A 22,179-nucleotide genomic window follows, 5' to 3' on the forward strand; every position below is an offset into this window, starting at 1 on the left:
TGGCGCAGTTGTGCGTCAAAAAGTATAAATATGGGCCAAAGTTTGACGCAAAGTTGTGATATAAGGTCTCACTCTCTAATTGCACGATATATTCACACTTGGAAGTCTTTTAAGGGTAGCGCCTCGGTCTCTACGGCATTCCTATTTATTCTTCATTTTCCCTCAGTCCGTTGTTACAAACTCTCGCCTTAAATTCAGTTACTACATCGTTGGCATTGCCCCCCTCGAAGGTAGGTTCAGCTGATCTAACTCCGGACTCTTTCCTGGCGATGGGGACTTCAGGTTGTGATATTGTTCATATCTTGTCGGAACCTCCCAACATTTGTACGTTTTGGCTTCAGACATTCTTTTATTAATGTCCCTCTTTCAAACCGTTTGTGACTTTTATCTCAGTGTTACCGTCCATGTCGCTCATTCCTTCCAGGGCCTCTCTAGGCCTCTCAGTTTAGCAGAAATGAACCTTCTCCCTCTCTGGGGTCCAATGTTACCCACTCTTCATCCTCGGCTTGAAGATTCGCTAATGTGGCTAATTCTGAGAAAATGATTTATAAATTGAATGATAATTTGCTCAGTTTTACACTCTTGATGTCCATGGGTTTAAACTGGAGATTTTAGTCTTGAATGTATATATTTCTTTATTTTTGTGAATATACATTTGTTATTCTTGGTGTATTATTCACTTTATCAATGTTTGAAACAGGGATTAAGGTACTAAATTTAGTTTTTTGCTCTTTGATGTCTTTTTTTGCCTTTCTCTATCTTCTTCATATTTTATTTCATTGCATACTTTATTCATGAAGGTAACATTTTTATTTTTTCGGAATGATTTGTGAAAGTTATTCAATGTTTATGTACTTTTGAAAACTTTTAGTATAGAATTGTGACCAAAAAAATGGATGTGGATCCCACCGGAGAGAGCAGAGGATCTCATTCCCTTCTGCCCCTCCTGCAGCAAGATCTCATACCCACCGCCCTCCCAGCAGCAAGATCCCATGCCCCCTCTCCCCCCAGGAGCGAGATCCCATGCCCACCACCCCTCCAGAAGCGAGATCCCATGCCCACCGCCCCTCCAGCAGCGAGATCTCATACCCACCGCCCCTCCAGCAGCGAGATCTCATACCCACCGCCCCTCCAGCAGCGAGATCTCATACCCACCGCCCCTCCAGCAGCGAGATCTCATACCCACCGCCCCTCCAGCAGCGAGATCTCATACCCACCGCCCCTCCAGCAGCGAGATCTCATACCCACCGCCCTCCCAGCAGCGAGATCCCATGCCCCCTCTCCCCCCAGGAGCGAGATCCCATGCCCACCACCCCTCCAGAAGCGAGATCCCATGCCCACCGCCCCTCCAGCAGCGAGATCTCATACCCACCGCCCCTCCAGCAGCGAGATCTCATACCCACCGCCCCTCCGGAAGCGAGATCTCATACCCACCGCCCTCCCAGCAGCAAGATCCCATGCCCCCTCTCCCCCCAGGAGCGAGATCCCATGCCCACCACCCCTCCAGAAGCGAGATCCCATGCCCACCGCCCCTCCAGCAGCGAGATCTCATACCCACCGCCCCTCCAGCAGCGAGATCTCATACCCACCGCCCCTCCAGCAGCGAGATCTCATACCCACCGCCCCTCCAGCAGCGAGATCTCATACCCACCGCCCCTCCGGAAGCGAGATCCCATGCCCACCGCCCCTCCAGCAGCGAGATCTCGTACCCACCGCCCCTCCAGCAGCGAGATCTCATACCCACCGCCCCTCCTGAAGCAAGATCCCATGCCCACCGCCCCTCCAGCAGCAAGATCTCATACCTTCCGCCCCTCCAGCAGCGAGATCTCATACCCACCGCCCCTCCAGCAGCGAGATCTCATACCCACCGCCCCTTCTGAAGCGAGATCCCATGCCCACCGCCCTCCCAGCAGTGAGATCTCATACCCACCGCTTAGTGCCAACGCAGGCACCCTTGTGCCATAGTGCAAGCGTGCCTGCATTACAGGCAGGATAGTTTTTGTGCAGGAAGCGGGACCTTTCCATTTTCCATGTGAAAACAGGAACTAACAAAGAGAAATACAGATATTTCTCCTACACCTGGGGGAGGGAGGCGTAGCATTTTGATGCATTTCCAGGTTTATTAACAATATAAAGTTTGAGAATGCGCCAGTGGCGACCGGCAGCTTTGGGAGGGGGGTGGGCGGGGCACACACACACACACAGACTCATTCTTTCACACACAGACACGCACGCACGCTCATCCATTAACAACACTCATTCCATTCAAACATGCACGCGCGCACCAAACATTCAATGTAAAACATAACATACATACACACAAACACACACACACTTACCTTTAGCCTCCAGGTCCCAGGAGGGTTGGGACTGCTGCCTTCCCTCATCGGCTGACCTTTGGTCAGCCAGAGAGGGAAGGCAACAGTCCCAGCCTCTTCACAGAGTGGGTTGGGGTCAGTGAGACTGCTGACCCCACCCCACCCCACTCTGTGACGAGGTGTCACTGATTGACACTCGCCCTGGGCGCTTCAGGGCTTAAACTGAAGCGCCCAGGTGGAAGTCAATGGGTGACGCTTTCCTTGTCACCCAGGGGAGGGCCTCGAGGCACCTTTGCTGAGCCGAGGAGGTCACGCCCATAGGAGCTGTGAATGCCTCAGCCCAGCAAAGTTCAGCTCAGGCAGCCCGGAGTCTGCGCAAATCACGCATGTCTGCTCCTGGCTGCCTGACCTGAACACAGAGAGTGTCTGTCAGGCTGGCCTTTGTTCAGCCTGACAGACACTCTTCATGGGGTGTGGGGGCGTGGCCCCTCCGCCCTAAAGGACGGGCCGCCACTGGAATGCGCCCAGTCCCATGGACGGATGTAGGGGACGCCCACGCTCCACCCATCCAAAGCCTCCCAAATCGAAATGTAACGTAACGCAGCGCAAGCAGATGCGTAGCATTGCCTTTGTTTACAGAGCTGCACAAGGCGACACAAATCAGGCCTCGCGTGTCTTTGGAAATTTCAAGTAATATTCTGGATTGTCCTGCGTGACACAAGGGCGACACAAAAGCTTAGTAAATCGAGACTCTAATGATTGACTGACTGAATGACTTACCTGCATCTTCTGCACGCAACATTGGCGCTATCTTGGACTCCCCACTAACTTTTAAAGAACAGATTTATAAAATTACCTCAACCTCGTTCCTTCTCTGGGGATACTTCCGGTGCTAACTTTTCTCCCTCTTAATTTTTGCCAGTCAGTGCATTCTGCAGCACAAATCGAAAAAGGAAAATGCCTCCCAGGATTGTTTCTGTGCAGGAAGGTGGCCCTTCCTGCACAACAACAATCCTCTATGCAACGCAGCCACCCTTGTACCATGGAGCAAGGACGCCTGCATTGGCGCTAGGCTGCTGAAACGCCGCCAGCGCAGGGGGAAGGACAGGAGTGCACCGCATTGGATAACTATGGTGCATTCTCCCCTTTTTCACTGTGGCGTCAGGCACTGCAGCACGGTGACTTACTGCGCTGCTCGACGCCAAAACCCCGTAAATGAGGGACCGTGTGTTCAAGATCTTCTGCGTCTGTAATCTAACCAATCAATACCGTGGCCCCGCCCTTACCAGATTCTACCCTCCTTACTCTACTCTCTTCAATGCAAATCTTTAGCATTGGGCGCTAGAGGCGCTCAAGGCGCTGGAGGCATGTGCAGATCCTCCGCTTGCCTAACCACCAGGGCTTAGGCCTCTCTGCCCCAGCCCCAGCCCTACCACATCTCCACACATCTGGCCAACAGGGCAGGAAACAGTCAACAAGCAGGTCTTCTCAGTATAAAACATCTGCCTTATCATCAGCTCAGCGCCAGAGTATGGTTACTGGGTAACAGGGCACTTTATAAAAATATATGTGAATCAAGCATGCGCAACTTTGCTTCTCAGGCATTTTAAAATCAAGCAGATGTTGTCAGGCTCTGTAACAAACCTGAACCACGTGTTGATTTGTGCCTGCACCTCCTTGCACCTCCGAGGCCCTCCAAGACCCAGAATCCTGGATCTAGCAGGGTTGATGCAACTGTTTGAATGAAATCAGTCTCTATGCATGTGGTGCACAGGTTACTGTCCTGATTCTGGGCGTATAGATGGAAAAGGCCTGTTGTCTTGTTTTTCCTTGTTTACACTTCTTATCCTGCAGTCTGATGGTGTCCTGGCTGCAGGTGTGTCACGAACCACCAGAGACAGTGAGCTTGTCTGCAGGATAAGTGAGGTGAAGGGCTTGGCTTGTGAGCTTGGGCAGGGGAGACATTGTCTTTGTCAGTGCTTGTTTACACTTCTTATTCTGTAGTCTGATGGTGTCCTGGCTGCGGGTGTGCCAAGAATCACCAGAGACAGTGAGCTTGTCTGCAGGATAAGTGAGGTGAAGGGCTTGGCTTGTGAGCTTGGGATGGGAAGACATATTTGTCAGTGCTTGTTTACACTTCTTATCCTGCAGTCTGATGGTGTCCTGGCCGCAGGGGTGCCGAGAATCACCAGAGACAGTGAGCTTGTCTGCAGGAGAAGTGAGGTGACGGGCTTGGCTTCTAAGCTTGGGCATGGGAGACATATTGTCTTTGTCAGTGCTTGTTTACACTTCTTATTCTGCAGTCTGATGGTGTCCTGACTGCAGGTGTGCCGAGAATCACTAGAGAGGGTGAGCTTGTCCAAAAGATGAGACGAGGTGCTGGTCGTGCTGGCTTTGTAGATGACGCAGCTGCTTTCGAAGATGGGCGGTGCCAGTGCGGAGTCTGTCAGTCATTACCACCGTCCTGATGAGAGGTGAGGACTTGAACACCAGTTCTATGATCACTTTCTGGAACAAACGGTTTGACTTTCTTTTGAGGAGAGAGCTGGTGTCAGCCTCTCTGTTTGTTGGCACAGTGGTCTTTGAGGGCGAGGTGGGTTTCTGGGGCGAATCCGAGTGACTCGGCATTCCATGAGAGCCGGGGTTCAAAGCCATCAAGGTCACTGAATGAGCCAGGCTTGTCCTGAGCCTTGTTTTTATTCTTAGCAAATGACAGAAGTTCTGTCTTGGGAGGGCGGAGCTTCAGGCAGGCGCCGGACACCCAGGTCTGGATGATGTGCGGGCAGCGTTTGAGGCGTTGGATGTCTGACGTAGAGGAGGCTTTCAGGTACAGCTGGGTATCAGCGGCATATTAGCGATGCTGTTATCTGTGAATAGACCCCCAGGTGTCTCCGTGTAAAGACCGAAGGTGACCCAGTGGTGCCCAAGTGAACAAAATGGTGTTGATATCTCTATCTGTTCCCAATCTAAAGTTAGCACTTATTAAATGTAATCAGGTAATAGGCGAGATAGGCTTTACAACAGTCAAAAATAACTTTAGGAGTTTTTCACTGCTAGGGCATGCAAAACTTAATCACTCATGTCCTACTTTTTAAATACAAGGCACTCTGCCCTTTGACCCTTTAGGTGCTTACCTTAGGGGGACAGAAGTATGTGTTTTTGCAGCTTTACATAGTGAAAACGTGACTGACGGTATTGGAGCGCTTTACATGAACAAGGACACATTCATTTCTGGTAGACACATGGAGATTAAATGATTTGCCCAGAATTGCAGGATATTGAGCAGACGCCGAAACGCAAAACTGCTTCCTCAGTTCCAAAATCAGCAGCTCTGGACGATACAGCACATCCTCTCCCAAGTGTTAACAAGCATTTTCAATGCAACGGGTCTTGCATTTGCTCGAGTCAGAGCTATTAGCGTTGTAAAGAAAAAAAACAATGCGGCGCGATCACCCTGCGTGGAAAATAAAAAGATAAAGTAGTCCGGAAACCATGCTGAAAACATCGAGCCTCGTGGGTTTCTAGTAGTTTACCGGTGCTGTGTAGGTGTGGTAAACACCGGAAAAGGCATGAAGTATGCATGCCTTTCACAAATGAAAGCAAGCGGATTTTAAAAGGCAAGCCCACGAACCAATCAAAGTGACTGACGTGACATGGGCGTGGTTTGAAGCCCAAAGAGAGATTACAACATCGGATGGAACGCTTTGCGCTCGCCCATAAAAAGGAAGGCTTAGGCCTGGCAAAAGGCTGCTGTGGCAGGTGTGAGACATTACTTTATAGTACTACTCCTGTAGGTGGCACAATGAGTGCTGCAGGCCCACTGGTTTCAAAAACAACAGATGATGGATGGAATGCAGAGCGAATCAAACATTCAACCTCAGTCACAGATCTGGATTTAATCCATCAATTCTTTTCCTCATCACCCACCCCAGTTTGGACCCAGCCATGTGAAGATTAGTCTAGACCCTGTTCCCCAGGGGAACAGTCCAGCCCGAACTGCCACTGGACTCAAGCCAGCCTGGCTGATGTAGGGTGAAACCCTGAAACCGGTCCCAGGATGCTTGTTTCCAGTCCAGGGAGGACCTGGCCTGGCAGTCGTGCTGGACTGTTCCCATGGGGAACAGGGTCAAGACTGATTTGCATATGGCTGGGTCCAAACTGGGGTGGTTGATGCAATGGTGGGTCCGGCGGGTGGTTGGTGCAGTGATTGGTCCGGCGGGTGGTTGGTGCAATGGTGGGTCCTGCGGGTGGTTGATGCAATGGAGGGTCCGGCGGGTGGTTGATGCAATGGTGGGTCCGGCAGGTGGTTGATGCAATGGTGGGTCCGGCGGGTGGTTGTTGCAATGGTGGGTCTGGAGGGTGGTTGATGCAATGGAGGGTCCGGCGGGTGGTTGGTGCAATGGTGGGTCCGGCGGGTGGTTGATGTAATGGAGAGTCTGGCGGGTGGTTGGTGCAATGGTGGGTCCGGCAGGTGTTTGATTCAATGGTGGGTCCGGCGGGTGGTTGATGCAATGGAAGGTCCGGTGGGTGGTTGATTCAATGGTAGGTCCAGTGGGTGGTTGATGCAATGGTGGGTCCGGCGGGTGGTTGAATCAATGGTGGGTCTGGCGGGTGGTTGATGCAGTGATTGGTCCGGCGTGTGGTTGATGCAATGGTGGGTCCGGCGGGTGGTTGATGCAGTGATTGGTCCGGCGTGTGGTTGATGCAATGGTGGGTGCGGCGCGTGGTTGATGCAGTGATTGGTCCGGCGCGTGGTTGATGCAGTGATTGGTCCGGCAGGTGGTTGATGCAGTGATTGGTCCGGCGGGTGGTTGATGCAATGGTGGGTCCGGCGGGTGGTTGATGCAATGGTGGGTCCGGCGGGTGGTTGATGCAATGGTGGGTCCGGCAGGGTGGTTGATGCAATGGTGGGTCCGGCGGGTGGTTGATGCAAGGGAGGGTTCGGAAGATGGTTGTTGCAATGGTGGGTCTGGCGGGTGGTTAATGCAATGGTGGGTCCGGCGGGCGGTTGATGCAATGGTGGGTCTGGCGGGTGGTTGATGCAGTGATTGGTCCGGCGGGTGGTTGATGCAATGGTGGGTCCGGCGGGTGGTTGATGCAATGGTGGGTCCGGCGGGTGTTTGATTCAATGGTGGGTCCGGCGGGTGTTTGATTCAATGGAAGGTCCGGTGGGTGGTTGATTCAATGGTAGGTCCAGTGGTTGGTTGATGCAATGGTGGGTCTGGCGGGTGGTTGATGCAGTGATTGGTCCGGCGTGTGGTTGATGCAATGGTGGGTGCGGCGCGTGGTTGATGCAGTGATTGGTCCGGCAGGTGGTTGATGCAGTGATTGGTCCGGCGGGTGGTTGATGCAATGGTGGGTCCGGCGGGCGGTTGATGCAATGGTGGGTCCGGCGGGTGGTTGATGCAGTGATTGGTCCGGCGGGTGGTTCATGCAGTGATTGGTCCGGCGGGTGGTTCATGCAATGGTGGGTCTGGCGGGTGGTTGATGCAGTGATTGGTCCGATGGGTGGTTGAATCAATGGTGGGACCGGCGGGTGGTTGATGCAGTGATTGGTCCGGCGGGTGGTTGATGCAATGGTGGGTCCGGCGGGTGGTTGATGCAATGGTGGGTCCGGCGGGCGGTTGATGCAGTGATTGGTCCGGCGGGTGGTTGATGCAATGGTGGGTCCGGCGGGTGGTTAATGCAGTGATTGGTCCGGCGGGCGGTTGATGCAATGGTGGGTCCGGCGGGTGGTTGATGCAATGGTGGGTCCGGCGGGTGGTTGATGCAATGGTGGGTCCGGCGGGTGGTTGATGCAGTGATTGGTCCGGCGGGTGGTTGATGCAATGGTGGGTCCGGCGGGCGGTTGATGCAATGGTGGGTCCGGCGGGTGGTTGATGCAGTGATTGGTCCGGCGGGTGGTTGATGCAATGGTGGGTCCGGCGGGTGGTTGATGCAGTGATTGGTCCGGCGGGTGGTTGATGCAATGGTGGGTCCGGCGGGTGGTTGATGCAATGGTGGGTCCGGCGGGTGGTTGATGCAATGGTGGGTCCGGCGGGTGGTTGATGCAATGGTGGGTCCGGCGGGTGGTTGATGCAGTGATTGGTCCGGCGGGAGGTTGATGCAATGGTGGGTCCGGCGGGTGGTTGATGCAATGGTGGGTCCGGCGGGTGGTTGATGCAATGGTGGGTCCGGCGGGTGGTTGATGCAGTGATTGGTCCGGCGGGTGGTTGATGCAATGGTGGGTCCGGCGGGTGGTTGATACAATGGTGGGTCCGGCGGGTGGTTGATACAATGGTGGGTCCGGCGGGTGGTTGATGCAATGGTGGGTCCGGCGGGTGGTTGATGCAATGGACGGTCCGGTGGGTGGTTGATTCAATGGTAGGTCCAGTGGGTGGTTGATGCAATGGTGGGTCTGGCGGGTGGTTGATGCAGTGATTGGTCCGGCGTGTGGTTGATGCAATGGTGGGTCCGGCGGGTGGTTGATGCAGTGATTGGTCCGGCGTGTGGTTGATGCAATGGTGGGTGCGGCGCGTGGTTGATGCAGTGATTGGTCCGGCAGGTGGTTGATGCAGTGATTGGTCCGGCGGGTGGTTGAATCAATGGTGGGTCCGGCAGGTGGTTGATGCAGTGATTAGTCCGGCGGGTGGTTGATGCAATGGTGGGTCCGGCGGGCGGTTGATGCAATGGTGGGTCCGGCGGGTGGTTGATGCAGTGATTGGTCCGGCGGGTGGTTGATGCAGTGATTGGTCCGGCGGGTGGTTGATGCAATGGTGGGTCTGGCGGGTGGTTGATGCAGTGATTGGTCCGGCGGGTGGTTGATGCAATGGTGGGTCCGGCGGGCGGTTGATGCAATGGTGGGTCCGGCGGGTGGTTGATGCAGTGATTGGTCCGGCGGGTGGTTGATGCAGTGATTGGTCCGACGGGTGGTTGAATCAATGGTGGGTCCGGCGGGTGGTTGATGCAGTGATTGGTCCGGCGGGTGGTTGATGCAATGGTGGGTCCGGCGGGCGGTTGATGCAATGGTGGGTCCGGCGGGTGGTTGATGCAGTGATTGGTCCGGCGGGTGGTTGATGCAGTGATTGGTCCGACGGGTGGTTGAATCAATGGTGGGTCCGGCGGGTGGTTGATGCAGTGATTGGTCCGGCGGGTGGTTGATGCAATGGTGGGTCCGGCGGGTGGTTGATGCAATGGTGGGTCTGGCGCGTGGCTGATGCAGTGATTGGTCCGGCGGGTGGTTGATGCAGTGATTGGTCCGGCGGGTGGTTGATGCAATGGTGGGTCCGGCGGGTGGTTGATGCAGTGATTGGTCCGGCGGGCGGTTGATGCAATGGTTGGTCCGGCGGGCGGTTGATGCAATGGTGGGTCCGGCGGGTGGTTGATGCAATGGTGGGTCCGGCGGGTGGTTGATGCAATGGTGGGTCCGGCGGGTGGTTGATGCAGTGATTGGTCCGGCGGGTGGTTGATGCAATGGTGGGTCCGGCGGGCGGTTGATGCAATGGTGGGTCCGGCGGGTGGTTGATGCAGTGATTGGTCCGGCGGGTGGTTGATGCAATGGTGGGTCCGGCGGGTGGTTGATGCAGTGATTGGTCCGGCGGGTGGTTGATGCAATGGTGGGTCCGGCGGGTGGTTGATGCAATGGTGGGTCCGGCGGGTGGTTGATGCAATGGTGGGTCCGGCGGGTGGTTGATGCAATGGTGGGTCCGGCGGGTGGTTGATGCAGTGATTGGTCCGGCGGGTGGTTGATGCAATGGTGGGTCCGGCGGGTGGTTGATGCAATGGTGGGTCCGGCGGGTGGTTGATGCAATGGTGGGTCCGGCGGGTGGTTGATGCAGTGATTGGTCCGGCGGGTGGTTGATGCAATGGTGGGTCCGGCGGGTGGTTGATGCAGTGATTGGTCCGGCGGGTGGTTGATGCAATGGTGGGTCCGGCGGGTGGTTGATGCAGTGATTGGTCCGGCGGGTGGTTGATACAATGGTGGGTCCGGCGGGTGGTTGATACAATGGTGGGTCCGGCGGGTGGTTGATGCAATGGTGGGTCCGGCGGGTGGTTGATGCAATGGTGGGTCCGGCGGGTGGTTGATGCAGTGATTGGTCCGGCGGGTGGTTGATGCATTGGTGGGTCCGGCGGGTGGTTGATGCAGTGATTGGTCCGGCGGGTGGTTGATGCAATGGGGGGTCCGGCGGGTGGTTGAATCAATGGTGGGTCCGGCGGGTGGTTGATGCAGTGATTGGTCCGGCGGGTGGTTGATGCAATGGTGGGTCAGGCGGGTGGTTGATGCAATGGAGGGTCCGGTGGGTGGTTGATGCAATGGTGGGTCCGGCGGGTGGTTGAATCAATGGTGGGTCCGGCAGGTGGTTGATGCAGTGATTGGTCCGGCGGGCGGTTGATGCAATGGTTGGTCCGGCGGGTGGTTGATGCAATGGTGGGTCCGGCAGGTGGTTGATGCAGTGATTGGTCCGGCGGGTGGTTGATGCAATGGTGGGTCCGGCGGGTGGTTGATGCAGTGATTGGTCCGGCGGGTGGTTGATGCAATGGTGGGTGCGGCGCGTGGTTGATGCAGTGATTGGTCCGGCGGGCGGTTGATGCAATGGTGGGTCCGGCAGGTGGTTGATGCAGTGATTGGTCCGGCGGGTGGTTGAATCAATGGTGGGTCCGGCAGGTGGTTAATGCAGTGATTGGTCCGGCGGGTGGTTGATGCAATGGTGGGTCCGGCAGGTGGTTGATGCAATGGTGGGTCCGGCGGGTGGTTGATGCAATGGTGGGTCCGGCGTGTGGTTGATGCAATGGAGGGTCCGGCGGGTGGTTGAATCAATGGTGGGTCCGGCGGGTGGTTGATGCAGTGATTGGTCCGGCGGGTGGTTGATGCAATGGTGGGTCCGGCGGGTGGTCGATACAATGGTGGGTCCGGCGGGTGGTTGATACAATGGTGGGTCCGGCGGGTGGTTGATGCAATGGTGGGTCCGGCGGGTGGTTGAATCAATGGTGGGTCCGGCGGGTGGTTGATGCAGTGATTGGTCCGGCGGGTGGTTGATGCAATGGTGGGTCCGGCGGGTGGTTGATGCAATGGAGGGTCCGGCGGGTGGTTGATGCAATGGTGGGTCCGGCGGGTGGTTGAATCAATGGTGGGTCCGGCAGGTGGTTGATGCAGTGATTGGTCCGACGGGCGGTTGATGCAATGGTTGGTCCGGCGGGCGGTTGATGCAATGGTGGGTCCGGCGGGTGGTTGAATCAATGGAGGGTCCGGCGGGTGGTTGATGCAGTGATTGGTCCGGCGGGTGGTTGATGCAGTGATTGGTCCGGCGGGTGGTTGATGCAATGGTGGGTGCGGCGCGTGGTTGATGCAGTGATTGGTCCGGCGGGCGGTTGATGCAATGGTGGGTCCGGCAGGTGGTTGATGCAGTGATTGGTCCGGCGGGTGGTTGAATCAATGGTGGGTCCGGCAGGTGGTTGATGCAGTGATTGGTCCGGCGGGTGGTTGATGCAATGGTGGGTCCGGCAGGTGGTTGATGCAATGGTGGGTCCAGCGGGTGGTTGATGCAATGGTGGGTCCGGCATGTGGTTGATGCAATGGAGGGTCCGGCGGGTGGTTGAATCAATGGTGGGTCCGGCGGGTGGTTGATGCAGTGATTGGTCCGGCGGGTGGTTGATGCAATGGTGGGTCCGGCGGGTGGTCGATACAATGGTGGGTCCGGCGGGTGGTTGATACAATGGTGGGTCCGGCGGGTGGTTGATGCAATGGTGGGTCCGGCGGGTGGTTGATGCAATGGTGGGTCCGGCGGGCGGTTGATGCAATGGAGGGTCCGGCGGGTGGTTGAATCAATGGTGGGTCCGGCGGGTGGTTGAATCAATGGTGGGTCCGGCGGGTGGTTGATGCAGTGATTGGTCCGGCGGGTGGTTGATGCAATGGTGGGTCCGGTGGGTGGTTGATGCAGTGATTGGTCCGGCGGGTGGTTGATGCAAAGGTGGGTCCGGCGGGTGGTTGATGCAATGGTGGGTCCGGCGGGTGGTTGATGCAGTGATTGGTCCGGCGGGTGGTTGATGCAATGGTGGGTCCGGCGGGTGGTTGATGCAATGGTGGGTCCGGCGGGTGGTTGATGCAGTGATTGGTCCGGCGGGTGGTTGATGCAATGGTGGGTCCGGCGGGTGGTTGATGCAATGGTGGGTCCGGCGGGTGGTTGATGCAGTGATTGGTCCGGCGGGTGGTTGATGCAATGGTGGGTCCGGCGGGTGGTTGATGCAATGGTGGGTCCGGCGGGTGGTTGATGCAGTGATTGGTCCAGCGGGTGGTTGATGCAATGGTGGGTCCGGCGGGTGGTTGATGCAATGGTGGGTCCGGCGGGTGGTTGATGCAGTGATTGGTCCGGCGGGTGGTTGATGCAATGGTGGGTCCGGCGGGTGGTTGAATCAATGGTGGGTCCGGCGGGTGGTTGATGCAGTGATTGGTCCGGCGGGTGGTTGATGCAATGGTGGGTCCGGCGGGTGGTTGATGCAATGGTGGGTCTGGCGCGTGGTTGATGCAGTGATTGGTCCGGCGGGTGGTTGATGCAGTGATTGGTCCGGCGGGTGGTTGATGCAGTGATTGGTCCGGCGGGTGGTTGATGCAATGGTGGGTCCGGCGGGTGGTTGATGCAGTGATTGGTCCAGCGGGCGGTTGATGCAATGGTGGGTCCGGTGGGTGGTTGATGCAATGGTGGGTCCGGCGGGTGGTTGATGCAATGGTGGGTCCGGCGGGTGGTTGATGCAGTGATTGGTCCGGCGGGTGGTTGATGCAATGGTGGGTCCGGCGGGCGGTTGATGCAATGGTGGGTCCGGCGGGTGGTTGATGCAGTGATTGGTCCGGCGGGTGGTTGATGCAATGGTGGGTCCGGCGGGTGGTTGATGCAGTGATTGGTCCAGCGGGTGGTTGATGCAATGGTGGGTCCGGCGGGTGGTTGATGCAATGGTGGGTCCGGCGGGTGGTTGATGCAATGGTGGGTCCGGCGGGTGGTTGATGCAATGGTGGGTCCGGCGGGTGGTTGATGCAATGGTGGGTCCGGCGGGTGGTTGATGCAATGGTTGGTCCGGCGGGTGGTTGATGCAGTGATTGGTCCGGCGGGTGGTTGATACAATGGTGGGTCCGGCGGGTGGTTGATGCAGTGATTGGTCCGGCGGGTGGTTGATGCAATGGTGGGTCCGGCGGGTGGTTGATGCAGTGATTGGTCCGGCGGGTGGTTGATACAATGGTGGGTCCGGCGGGTGGTTGATACAATGGTGGGTCCGGCGGGTGGTTGATGCAATGGTGGGTCCGGCGGGTGGTTGATGCAATGGTGGGTCCGGCGGGTGGTTGATGCAGTGATTGGTCCGGCGGGTGGTTGATGCAGTGATTGGTCCGGCGGGTGGTTGATGCAATGGTGGGTCCGGCGGGTGGTTGATGCAGTGATTGGTCCGGCGGGTGGTTGATGCAATGGTGGGTCCGGCGGGTGGTTGAATCAATGGTGGGTCCGGCGGGTGGTTGATGCAGTGATTGGTCCGGCGGGTGGTTGATGCAATGGTGGGTCCGGCGGGTGGTTGATGCAATGGAGGGTCCGGCGGGTGGTTGATGCAGTGATTGGTCCGGCGGGCGGTTGATGCAATGGTGGGTCCGGCGGGTGGTTGAATCAATGGTGGGTCCGGCAGGTGGTTGATGCAGTGATTGGTCCGGCGGGCGGTTGATGCAATGGTTGGTCCGGCGGGCGGTTGATGCAATGGAGGGTCCGGCGGGTGGTTGAATCAATGGTGGGTCCGGCAGGTGGTTGATGCAGTGATTGGTCCGGCGGGTGGTTGATGCAGTGATTGGTCCGGTGGGTGGTTGATGCAATGGTGGGTGCGGCGCGTGGTTGATGCAGTGATTGGTCCGGCGGGTGGTTGATGCAATGGTGGGTCCGGCAGGTGGTTGATGCAGTGATTGGTCCGGCGGGTGGTTGATGCAATGGTGGGTCCGGCAGGTGGTTGATGCAATGGTGGGTCCGGCGGGTGGTTGATGCAATGGTGGGTCCGGCGCGTGGTTGATGCAGTGATTGGTCCGGCGGGTGGTTGAATCAATGGTGGGTCCGGCAGGTGGTTGATGCAGTGATTGGTCCGGAGGGTGGTTGATGCAATGGTGGGTCCGGCGGGTGGTTGATGCAATGGAGGGTCCGGCGGGTGGTTGAATCAATGGTGGGTCCGGCGGGTGGTTGATGCAGTGATTGGTCCGGCGGGTGGTTGATGCAATGGTGGGTCCGGCGGGTGGTTGATACAATGGTGGGTCCGGCGGGTGGTTGATACAATGGTGGGTCCGGCGGGTGGTTGATGCAATGGTGGGTCCGGCGGATGGTTGATGCAATGGTGGGTCCGGCGGGCGGTTGATGCAATGGAGGGTCCGGCGGGTGGTTGAATCAATGGTGGGTCCGGCGGGTGGTTGAATCAATGGTGGGTCCGGCGGGTGGTTGATGCAGTGATTGGTCCGGCGGGTGGTTGATGCAATGGTGGGTCCGGTGGGTGGTTGATGCAGTGATTGGTCCGGCGGGTGGTTGATGCAATGGTGGGTCCGGCGGGTGGTTGATGCAATGGTGGGTCCGGCGGGTGGTTGATGCAGTGATTGGTCCGGCGGGTGGTTGATGCAATGGTGGGTCCGGCGGGTGGTTGATGCAATGGTGGGTCCGGCGGGTGGTTGATGCAGTGATTGGTCCGGCGGGTGGTTGATGCAATGGTGGGTCCGGCGGGTGGTTGATGCAGTGATTGGTCCAGCGGGCGGTTGATGCAATGGTGGGTCCGGTGGGTGGTTGATGCAATGGTGGGTCCGGCGGGTGGTTGATGCAATGGTGGGTCCGGCGGGTGGTTGATGCAGTGATTGGTCCGGCGGGTGGTTGATGCAATGGTGGGTCCGGCGGGCGGTTGATGCAATGGTGGGTCCGGCGGGTGGTTGATGCAGTGATTGGTCCGGCGGGTGGTTGATGCAATGGTGGGTCCGGCGGGTGGTTGATGCAGTGATTGGTCCAGCGGGTGGTTGATGCAATGGTGGGTCCGGCGGGTGGTTGATGCAATGGTGGGTCCGGCGGGTGGTTGATGCAATGGTGGGTCCGGCGGGTGGTTGATGCAATGGTGGGTCCGGCGGGTGGTTGATGCAATGGTGGGTCCGGCGGGTGGTTGATGCAATGGTTGGTCCGGCGGGTGGTTGATGTAGTGATTGGTCCGGCGGGTGGTTGATACAATGGTGGGTCCGGCGGGTGGTTGATGCAGTGATTGGTCCGGCGGGTGGTTGATGCAATGGTGGGTCCGGCGGGTGGTTGATGCAGTGATTGGTCCGGCGGGTGGTTGATACAATGGTGGGTCCGGCGGGTGGTTGATACAATGGTGGGTCCGGCGGGTGGTTGATGCAATGGTGGGTCCGGCGGGTGGTTGATGCAATGGTGGGTCCGGCGGGTGGTTGATGCAGTGATTGGTCCGGCGGGTGGTTGATGCAGTGATTGGTCCGGCGGGTGGTTGATGCAATGGTGGGTCCGGCGGGTGGTTGATGCAGTGATTGGTCCGGCGGGTGGTTGATGCAATGGTGGGTCCGGCGGGTGGTTGAATCAATGGTGGGTCCGGCGGGTGGTTGATGCAGTGATTGGTCCGGCGGGTGGTTGATGCAATGGTGGGTCCGGCGGGTGGTTGATGCAATGGAGGGTCCGGCGGGTGGTTGATGCAGTGATTGGTCCGGCGGGCGGTTGATGCAATGGTGGGTCCGGCGGGTGGTTGAATCAATGGTGGGTCCGGCAGGTGGTTGATGCAGTGATTGGTCCGGCGGGCGGTTGATGCAATGGTTGGTCCGGCGGGCGGTTGATGCAATGGAGGGTCCGGCGGGTGGTTGAATCAATGGTGGGTCCGGCAGGTGGTTGATGCAGTGATTGGTCCGGCGGGTGGTTGATGCAGTGATTGGTCCGGCGGGTGGTTGATGCAATGGTGGGTGCGGCGCGTGGTTGATGCAGTGATTGGTCCGGCGGGTGGTTGATGCAATGGTGGGTCCGGCAGGTGGTTGATGCAGTGATTGGTCCGGCGGGTGGTTGATGCAATGGTGGGTCCGGCAGGTGGTTGATGCAATGGTGGGTCCGGCGGGTGGTTGATGCAATGGTGGGTCCGGCGCGTGGTTGATGCAGTGATTGGTCCGGCGGGTGGTTGAATCAATGGTGGGTCCGGCAGGTGGTTGATGCAGTGATTGGTCCGGAGGGTGGTTGATGCAATGGTGGGTCCGGCGGGTGGTTGATGCAATGGAGGGTCCGGCGGGTGGTTGAATCAATGGTGGGTCCGGCGGGTGGTTGATGCAGTGATTGGTCCGGCGGGTGGTTGATGCAATGGTGGGTCCGGCGGGTGGTTGATACAATGGTGGGTCCGGCGGGTGGTTGATACAATGGTGGGTCCGGCGGGTGGTTGATGCAATGGTGGGTCCGGCGGATGGTTGATGCAATGGTGGGTCCGGCGGGCGGTTGATGCAATGGAGGGTCCGGCGGGTGGTTGAATCAATGGTGGGTCCGGCGGGTGGTTGAATCAATGGTGGGTCCGGCGGGTGGTTGATGCAGTGATTGGTCCGGCGGGTGGTTGATGCAATGGTGGGTCCGGTGGGTGGTTGATGCAGTGATTGGTCCGGCGGGTGGTTGATGCAATGGTGGGTCCGGCGGGTGGTTGATGCAATGGTGGGTCCGGCGGGTGGTTGATGCAGTGATTGGTCCGGCGGGTGGTTGATGCAATGGTGGGTCCGGCGGGTGGTTGATGCAATGGTGGGTCCGGCGGGTGGTTGATGCAGTAATTGGTCCGGCGGGTGGTTGATGCAATGGTGGGTCCGGCGGGTGGTTGATGGAATGGTGGGTCCGGCGGGTGGTTGATGCAGTGATTGGTCCGGCGGGTGGTTGATGCAATGGTGGGTCCGGCGGGTGGTTGATGCAATGGAGGGTCCGGCGGGTGGTTGATGCAATGGAGGGTCCGGCGGGTGGTTGATGCAATGGTGGGTCCGGCGGGTGGTTGATGCAATGGTGGGTCCGGCGGGTGGTTGATGCAACACCTGAACATCGCTCTGCTTCTGAGGGTGACCTCACCATGAGTTGGTACAGTACTGTGCTTTGACTGATGTGATGAGCTGTCTGCGGTTCCACGGAAGCACTGCAGCATCATGAGGTCATGGGGAGATCTTTTTCCCATTTTCTTTCCTGTCTGCGGATGGATCGTTTGTTTAGAGCTGGACTCCCTCCATCTGTCCCTGGTTGTCTGCTGCGATTGGAGGACGGGTTTGAAAGCCCAGGGCCCCTGCTGGTGCCTTGGTGACTTTCCACAGCTTGCATAAGGCGCAGCCGGGGCTTCAGGAGCGAGAGGGAGAGAGGGACAGAAAGGGGTGAGAAGGAGAGACAGACAGAGAGACGAGAGAGAGAGACAGAGAGAGACAGTGAGAGTGAGACAGAGAGAGACAGTGAGAGTGAGACAGAGAGAGACAGAGAGAGACAGTGAGATAGAGACACAGAGAGAGAGACAGAGAGGGAGACAGAGAGAGAGCAGCAGAGGTTGGGCATGCGTGGAAAGAGAGAGAGAGGTTGAGAGAGACAGAGAGAGGGAGACAGGAAGGGGGAGGGAGAGAGAGACAGAGAGAGAGAGAGAGGATGAGAGAGAGGGGTGAGAAGGTGCAAGAGAGGATGCATGGGTGGACAGAGAGAGAGAGACGGGGAGAGAGAGAGGGAGACAGAGAGATAGAGAGGGAGACACATGATATATGGGTAGACAGAGAGAGAGAGGGATACAGAGAGGGAGACAGAGAGAGAGGGAGACACAGGATGTATGGGTGGAGAGAGAGAAAGAGAGAGGGAGACAGAGAGAGAGAGAGGGAGACAGAGAGAGAGAGAGGGAGACAGAGAGAGAGAGAGGGAGACAGAGAGAGAGAGAGCGAGAGAGGGAGACACAGGATGTATGAGTGGAGCGAGAGAAGGAGACAGAGAGAGAGAGAGACAGAGAGAGAGAGGGAGACAGAGAGAGAGAGGGAGACAGAGAGAGAGACACGGAGAGAGAGAGAGAGAGAGACAGGATGTATGGGTGGAGGGAGAGAGAGGGAGTCAGAGAGGGAGACAGAGAGAGAGCGAGAGGGAGACACAGGATGTATGGGTGGAGTGAGAGAGCGGAAGACAGAGAGGGAGAGAGAGAGAGGGAGACAGAGAGAGAGGGAGACACAGGATGTATGGGTGGAGTGAGAGAGCGGGAGACAGAGGGGGAAAGAGAGAGACAGAGAGAGAGGGGGAGGGAGACACAGAGAGAGAGGGAGACAGAGAGAGACAGAGAGAGAGAGAGGGAGACACAGGATGGATGGGTGGAGAGAGAGTGTTTGCACAAGGGGAGGAAGGGATAGGGGCTGGTTGGGGCCTCTTGCCCAAGGCTGCTTTAGGCTCCCAGAACCTCCTGCGTCAGAGGACCAGGCCTGCACTTGTGTGTTTTATGTGGGGCATTGATGTTCACATAGTTTTCCAAAAGTGTTGAAGTTGTGCAGCAGGGCACCGGGCCTGGAGCTGATAGGGTGAGAGATGAGTTCAAGCATTATTTTGTCTCCCTCTATGTGGGATCTGGGGACTGTCCGGGAGGGCCTAAGAGTTTCCAAGCTGGTGTATGGGCTGCAGGCGCGCATGTAAGTTCAGTGACATGCGCACAGCTTCGCCCGTGTCTGCACGTATGTTCACGTATGTTCAGTACGTGTCCTACGTGCACTCTTTCATGTGCGTGATGAGCAGTGATTCTTTTATAGACTTTTGTTCTGTGGGATAATGAAATCAAGGTGTTTCCTGCCTTTGAGGAATGTGGCTTCTGGGTCTGGCCTCTCCCCGCTGAGTGCCTGAAAAGCTCCCTGAGACACAAGCCTTTCACCTAAAACTACCAACACCATGAGCCCCACTCACGACATGCACGTCTCACACCTTGCCGCACTGTCCCACTCTTTGGATAGGAGTCCCACTCTTTGGAGCACAGTCTCACTCATTGGGTGTGAGTCTCACTCTTTGAGTACATCTCACACCTTGGAGCACAGTCTCACTCAGTGGGTGTGAGTCTCACTCTTCGGGTACATCTCACACCTTGGAGCACAGTCTCACTCTTTGGATAGGAGTCCCACTCATTGGTGCACAATCTCACTCATTGGGTGTGAGTTTCACTCTTTGAGTACATCTCACACCTTGGAGCTCAGCCTCACTCAGTGGGTGTGAGTCTCACTGTTCGGTACATCTCACCCCTTGGAGCGCAGTCTTACTCATTGGGTGTGAGTCTCACTCTTGGGGTACATCTCACACCTTGGAGCTCAGCCTCACTCAGTGGGTGTGAGTCTCACTCTTCTGGTAGGAGTTCTGCTTGGAGCACAGTCTCATAGGGTATGAGTCTTACTTTTCAGGTACATCTCACACCTTGAAACACAGTTGGAGCACAATCTTACTCAGTGGGTGTCAGTCTCACTCTTTGAGCACATCTCACCCCTTGGAGCTCAGTCTCACTCAATGGGTGTGAGTCTCAGTCTTCGGGTACATCTCACGTTCTGGTGCTCAGTCTCACTCATTGGGTGTGAGTCTCACTCTTCGAGTACATCTCACCCCTTGGAGTGAGTCTCACTCTTCGGGTACATCTCACACCTTGAAACACAGTCTCACTTTTTGGATATGAGTTCCGTTCATTGGAGCACAATTTTACTCAGTGGGTGTCAGTCTCACTCTTTGAGCACATCTCACCCCTTGGAGCTCAGTCTCACTCACTGGGTGTGAGTCTCACTCTTCGGTACATCTCACGTCTTGGAGCTCAGTCTCACTCATTGGGAGTGAGTCTCACTCTTCAGGCACATCTCACACTTTGGAGCTCAGTCTCACTCATTCGGTGTAAGTCTCACTCTTCAGGTACATCTAACGTCTTGGAGCTCAGTCTCACTCACTGGGTGTGAGTCTCACTCTTTGGGTACATCTCACGTCTTGGAGCTCAGTCTCACTCATTGGGAGTGAGTCTCACTCTTCGGTACATCTCACGTCTTGAAGCTCAGTCTCACTTATTGGGTGTGAGTCTCACTTCTGGTACATATCACCCCTTGGAGCGCAGTCTCACTCATTGGGTGTGAGTCTCACTCTTTGGGTACATCTCACACTTTGGAGCTCAGTCTCACTCACTGGGTGTGAGTCTCACTCTTCGGTACATCTCACCCCTTGGAGCTCAGTCTCACTCATTCGGTGTGAGTCTCACTCTTCAGGTCCATCTCACCCCATGGAGCGCAGTCTCACTCACTGGTGTGTGTCTCACTCTTGGGGTACATCTCACCCCTTGGAGCTCAGTCTCACTCATTGGGTGTGAGTCTCACTTTTCGGGTACATGTCACCCCTTGGAGCGCAGTCTCACTCATTGGGAGTGAGTCTCACTCTTCGGGTACGTCTCACCCCTTGGAGCACAGTCTCACTCTTTGGGTGTGAGTCTCACTCTTCAGGTACATCTCAGGTCTTGGAGCTCAGTCTGACTTACTGGGTGTGAGTCTCACTCTTTGGGTACATCTCACCCCTTGGAGCTCAGTCTCACTCATTGGGAGTGAGTCTCACTCTTCGGGTACGTCTCACCCCTTGGAGCGCAGTCTCACTCATTGGGTGTAGGTCTCACTCTTCGGGTACATGTCACCCCTTGGAGCGCAGTCTCACTCATTGGGAGTGAGTCTCACTCTTCGGGTACGTCTCACCCCTTGGAGCACAGTCTCACTCATTGGGAGTGAGTCTCACTCTTCGGGTACGTCTCACCCCTTGGAGCACAGTCTCACTCGCTGGGTGTGAGTCTCACTCTTCGGGTACATCTCATGTCTTGGAGCGCAGTCTCACTCATTGGGTGTGAGTCTCACTCTTCGGGTACATCTCACCCCTTGGAGTGAGTCTCACTCTTCAGGTACATCTCACACTTTGGAGCTCAGTCTCACTCATTGGGAGTGAGTCTCACTCTTCGGGTACGTCTCACCCCTTGGAGCGCAGTCTCACTCATTGGGAGTGAGTCTCACTCTTCAGGTACATCTCACCCCTTGGAGCGCAGTCTCACTCATTGGGAGTGAGTCTCACTCTTCAGGTACATCTCACCCCTTGGAGCGCAGTCTGACTCATTGGGTGTGAGTCTCACTCTTGGGGTACATCTCACCCCTTGGAGCGCAGTCTCACTCATTCGGAGTGAGACTCACTCTTCGGGTACATCTCACCCCTTGGAGCTCAGTCTCACTCATTGGGTGTGAGTCTCACTCTTCGGGTACGTCTCACCCCTTGGAGCGCAGTCTCACTCATTGGGAGTGAGTCTCACTCTTCAGGTACATCTCACCCCTTGGAGCGCAGTCTCACTCATTGGGAGTGAGTCTCACTCTTCAGGTACATCTCACCCCTTGGAGCGCAGTCTGACTCATTGGGTGTGAGTCTCACTCTTGGGGTACATCTCACCCCTTGGAGCACAGTCTCACTTATTGGGAGTGAGTCTCACTCTTCGGGTACATCTCTCCCCTTCGAGCTCAGTCTCACTCATTGGGTGTGAGTCTCACTCTTCGGGTACATCTCACCCCTTGGAGCGCAGTCTCACTCATTCGGAGTGAGACTCACTCTTCGGGTACATCTCACCCCTTGGAGCTCAGTCTCACTCATTGGGTGTGAGTCTCACTCTTCGGGTACATCTCACCCCTTGGAGTGAGTCTCACTCTTCAGGTACATCTCACCCCTTGGAGCTCAGTCTCACTCCTTGGGTTTGAGCTCCAAACCCCGCACTGAGGTGAACCATTTACTTCTGAAGACAGAGGGGCCTCTTCACAAAGTGAATTTACACGAGAACGAATCTACACTCGTGAGTTACTTTCAAGTAACTTCACTACTTTTGGGTATTCATTTCTGAGAGTAAA

The 22,179-nt window shown here is 56.7% G+C and overlaps 2 protein-coding genes across 6 annotated transcripts in view; both read left to right on the forward strand.

The window, feature by feature from the left end:
• Window positions 1-22,179, forward strand: part of LOXL3 (lysyl oxidase like 3) — a 330,073-nt gene that overhangs the window by 92,360 nt on the left and 215,534 nt on the right. The window lies entirely within an intron of this gene.
• LOC138291671 (uncharacterized) lies at window positions 1,024-1,965 on the forward strand. The gene has a single exon (XM_069230326.1). It carries the CDS (start codon window positions 1,024-1,026, stop codon window positions 1,963-1,965), a length of 942 nt encoding a protein of 313 aa, XP_069086427.1.

Source organism: Pleurodeles waltl, chromosome 1_1 (assembly GCF_031143425.1).
Source record: "Pleurodeles waltl isolate 20211129_DDA chromosome 1_1, aPleWal1.hap1.20221129, whole genome shotgun sequence".
Classification (NCBI taxonomy): domain Eukaryota; kingdom Metazoa; phylum Chordata; class Amphibia; order Caudata; family Salamandridae; genus Pleurodeles; species Pleurodeles waltl.

Coding starts and splice junctions, on each gene's coding strand:
- LOC138291671 (XM_069230326.1), top strand. CDS start 1,024: ATGCCCACCACCCCTCCAGAAGCGAGATCCCATGCCCACCGCCCCTCC.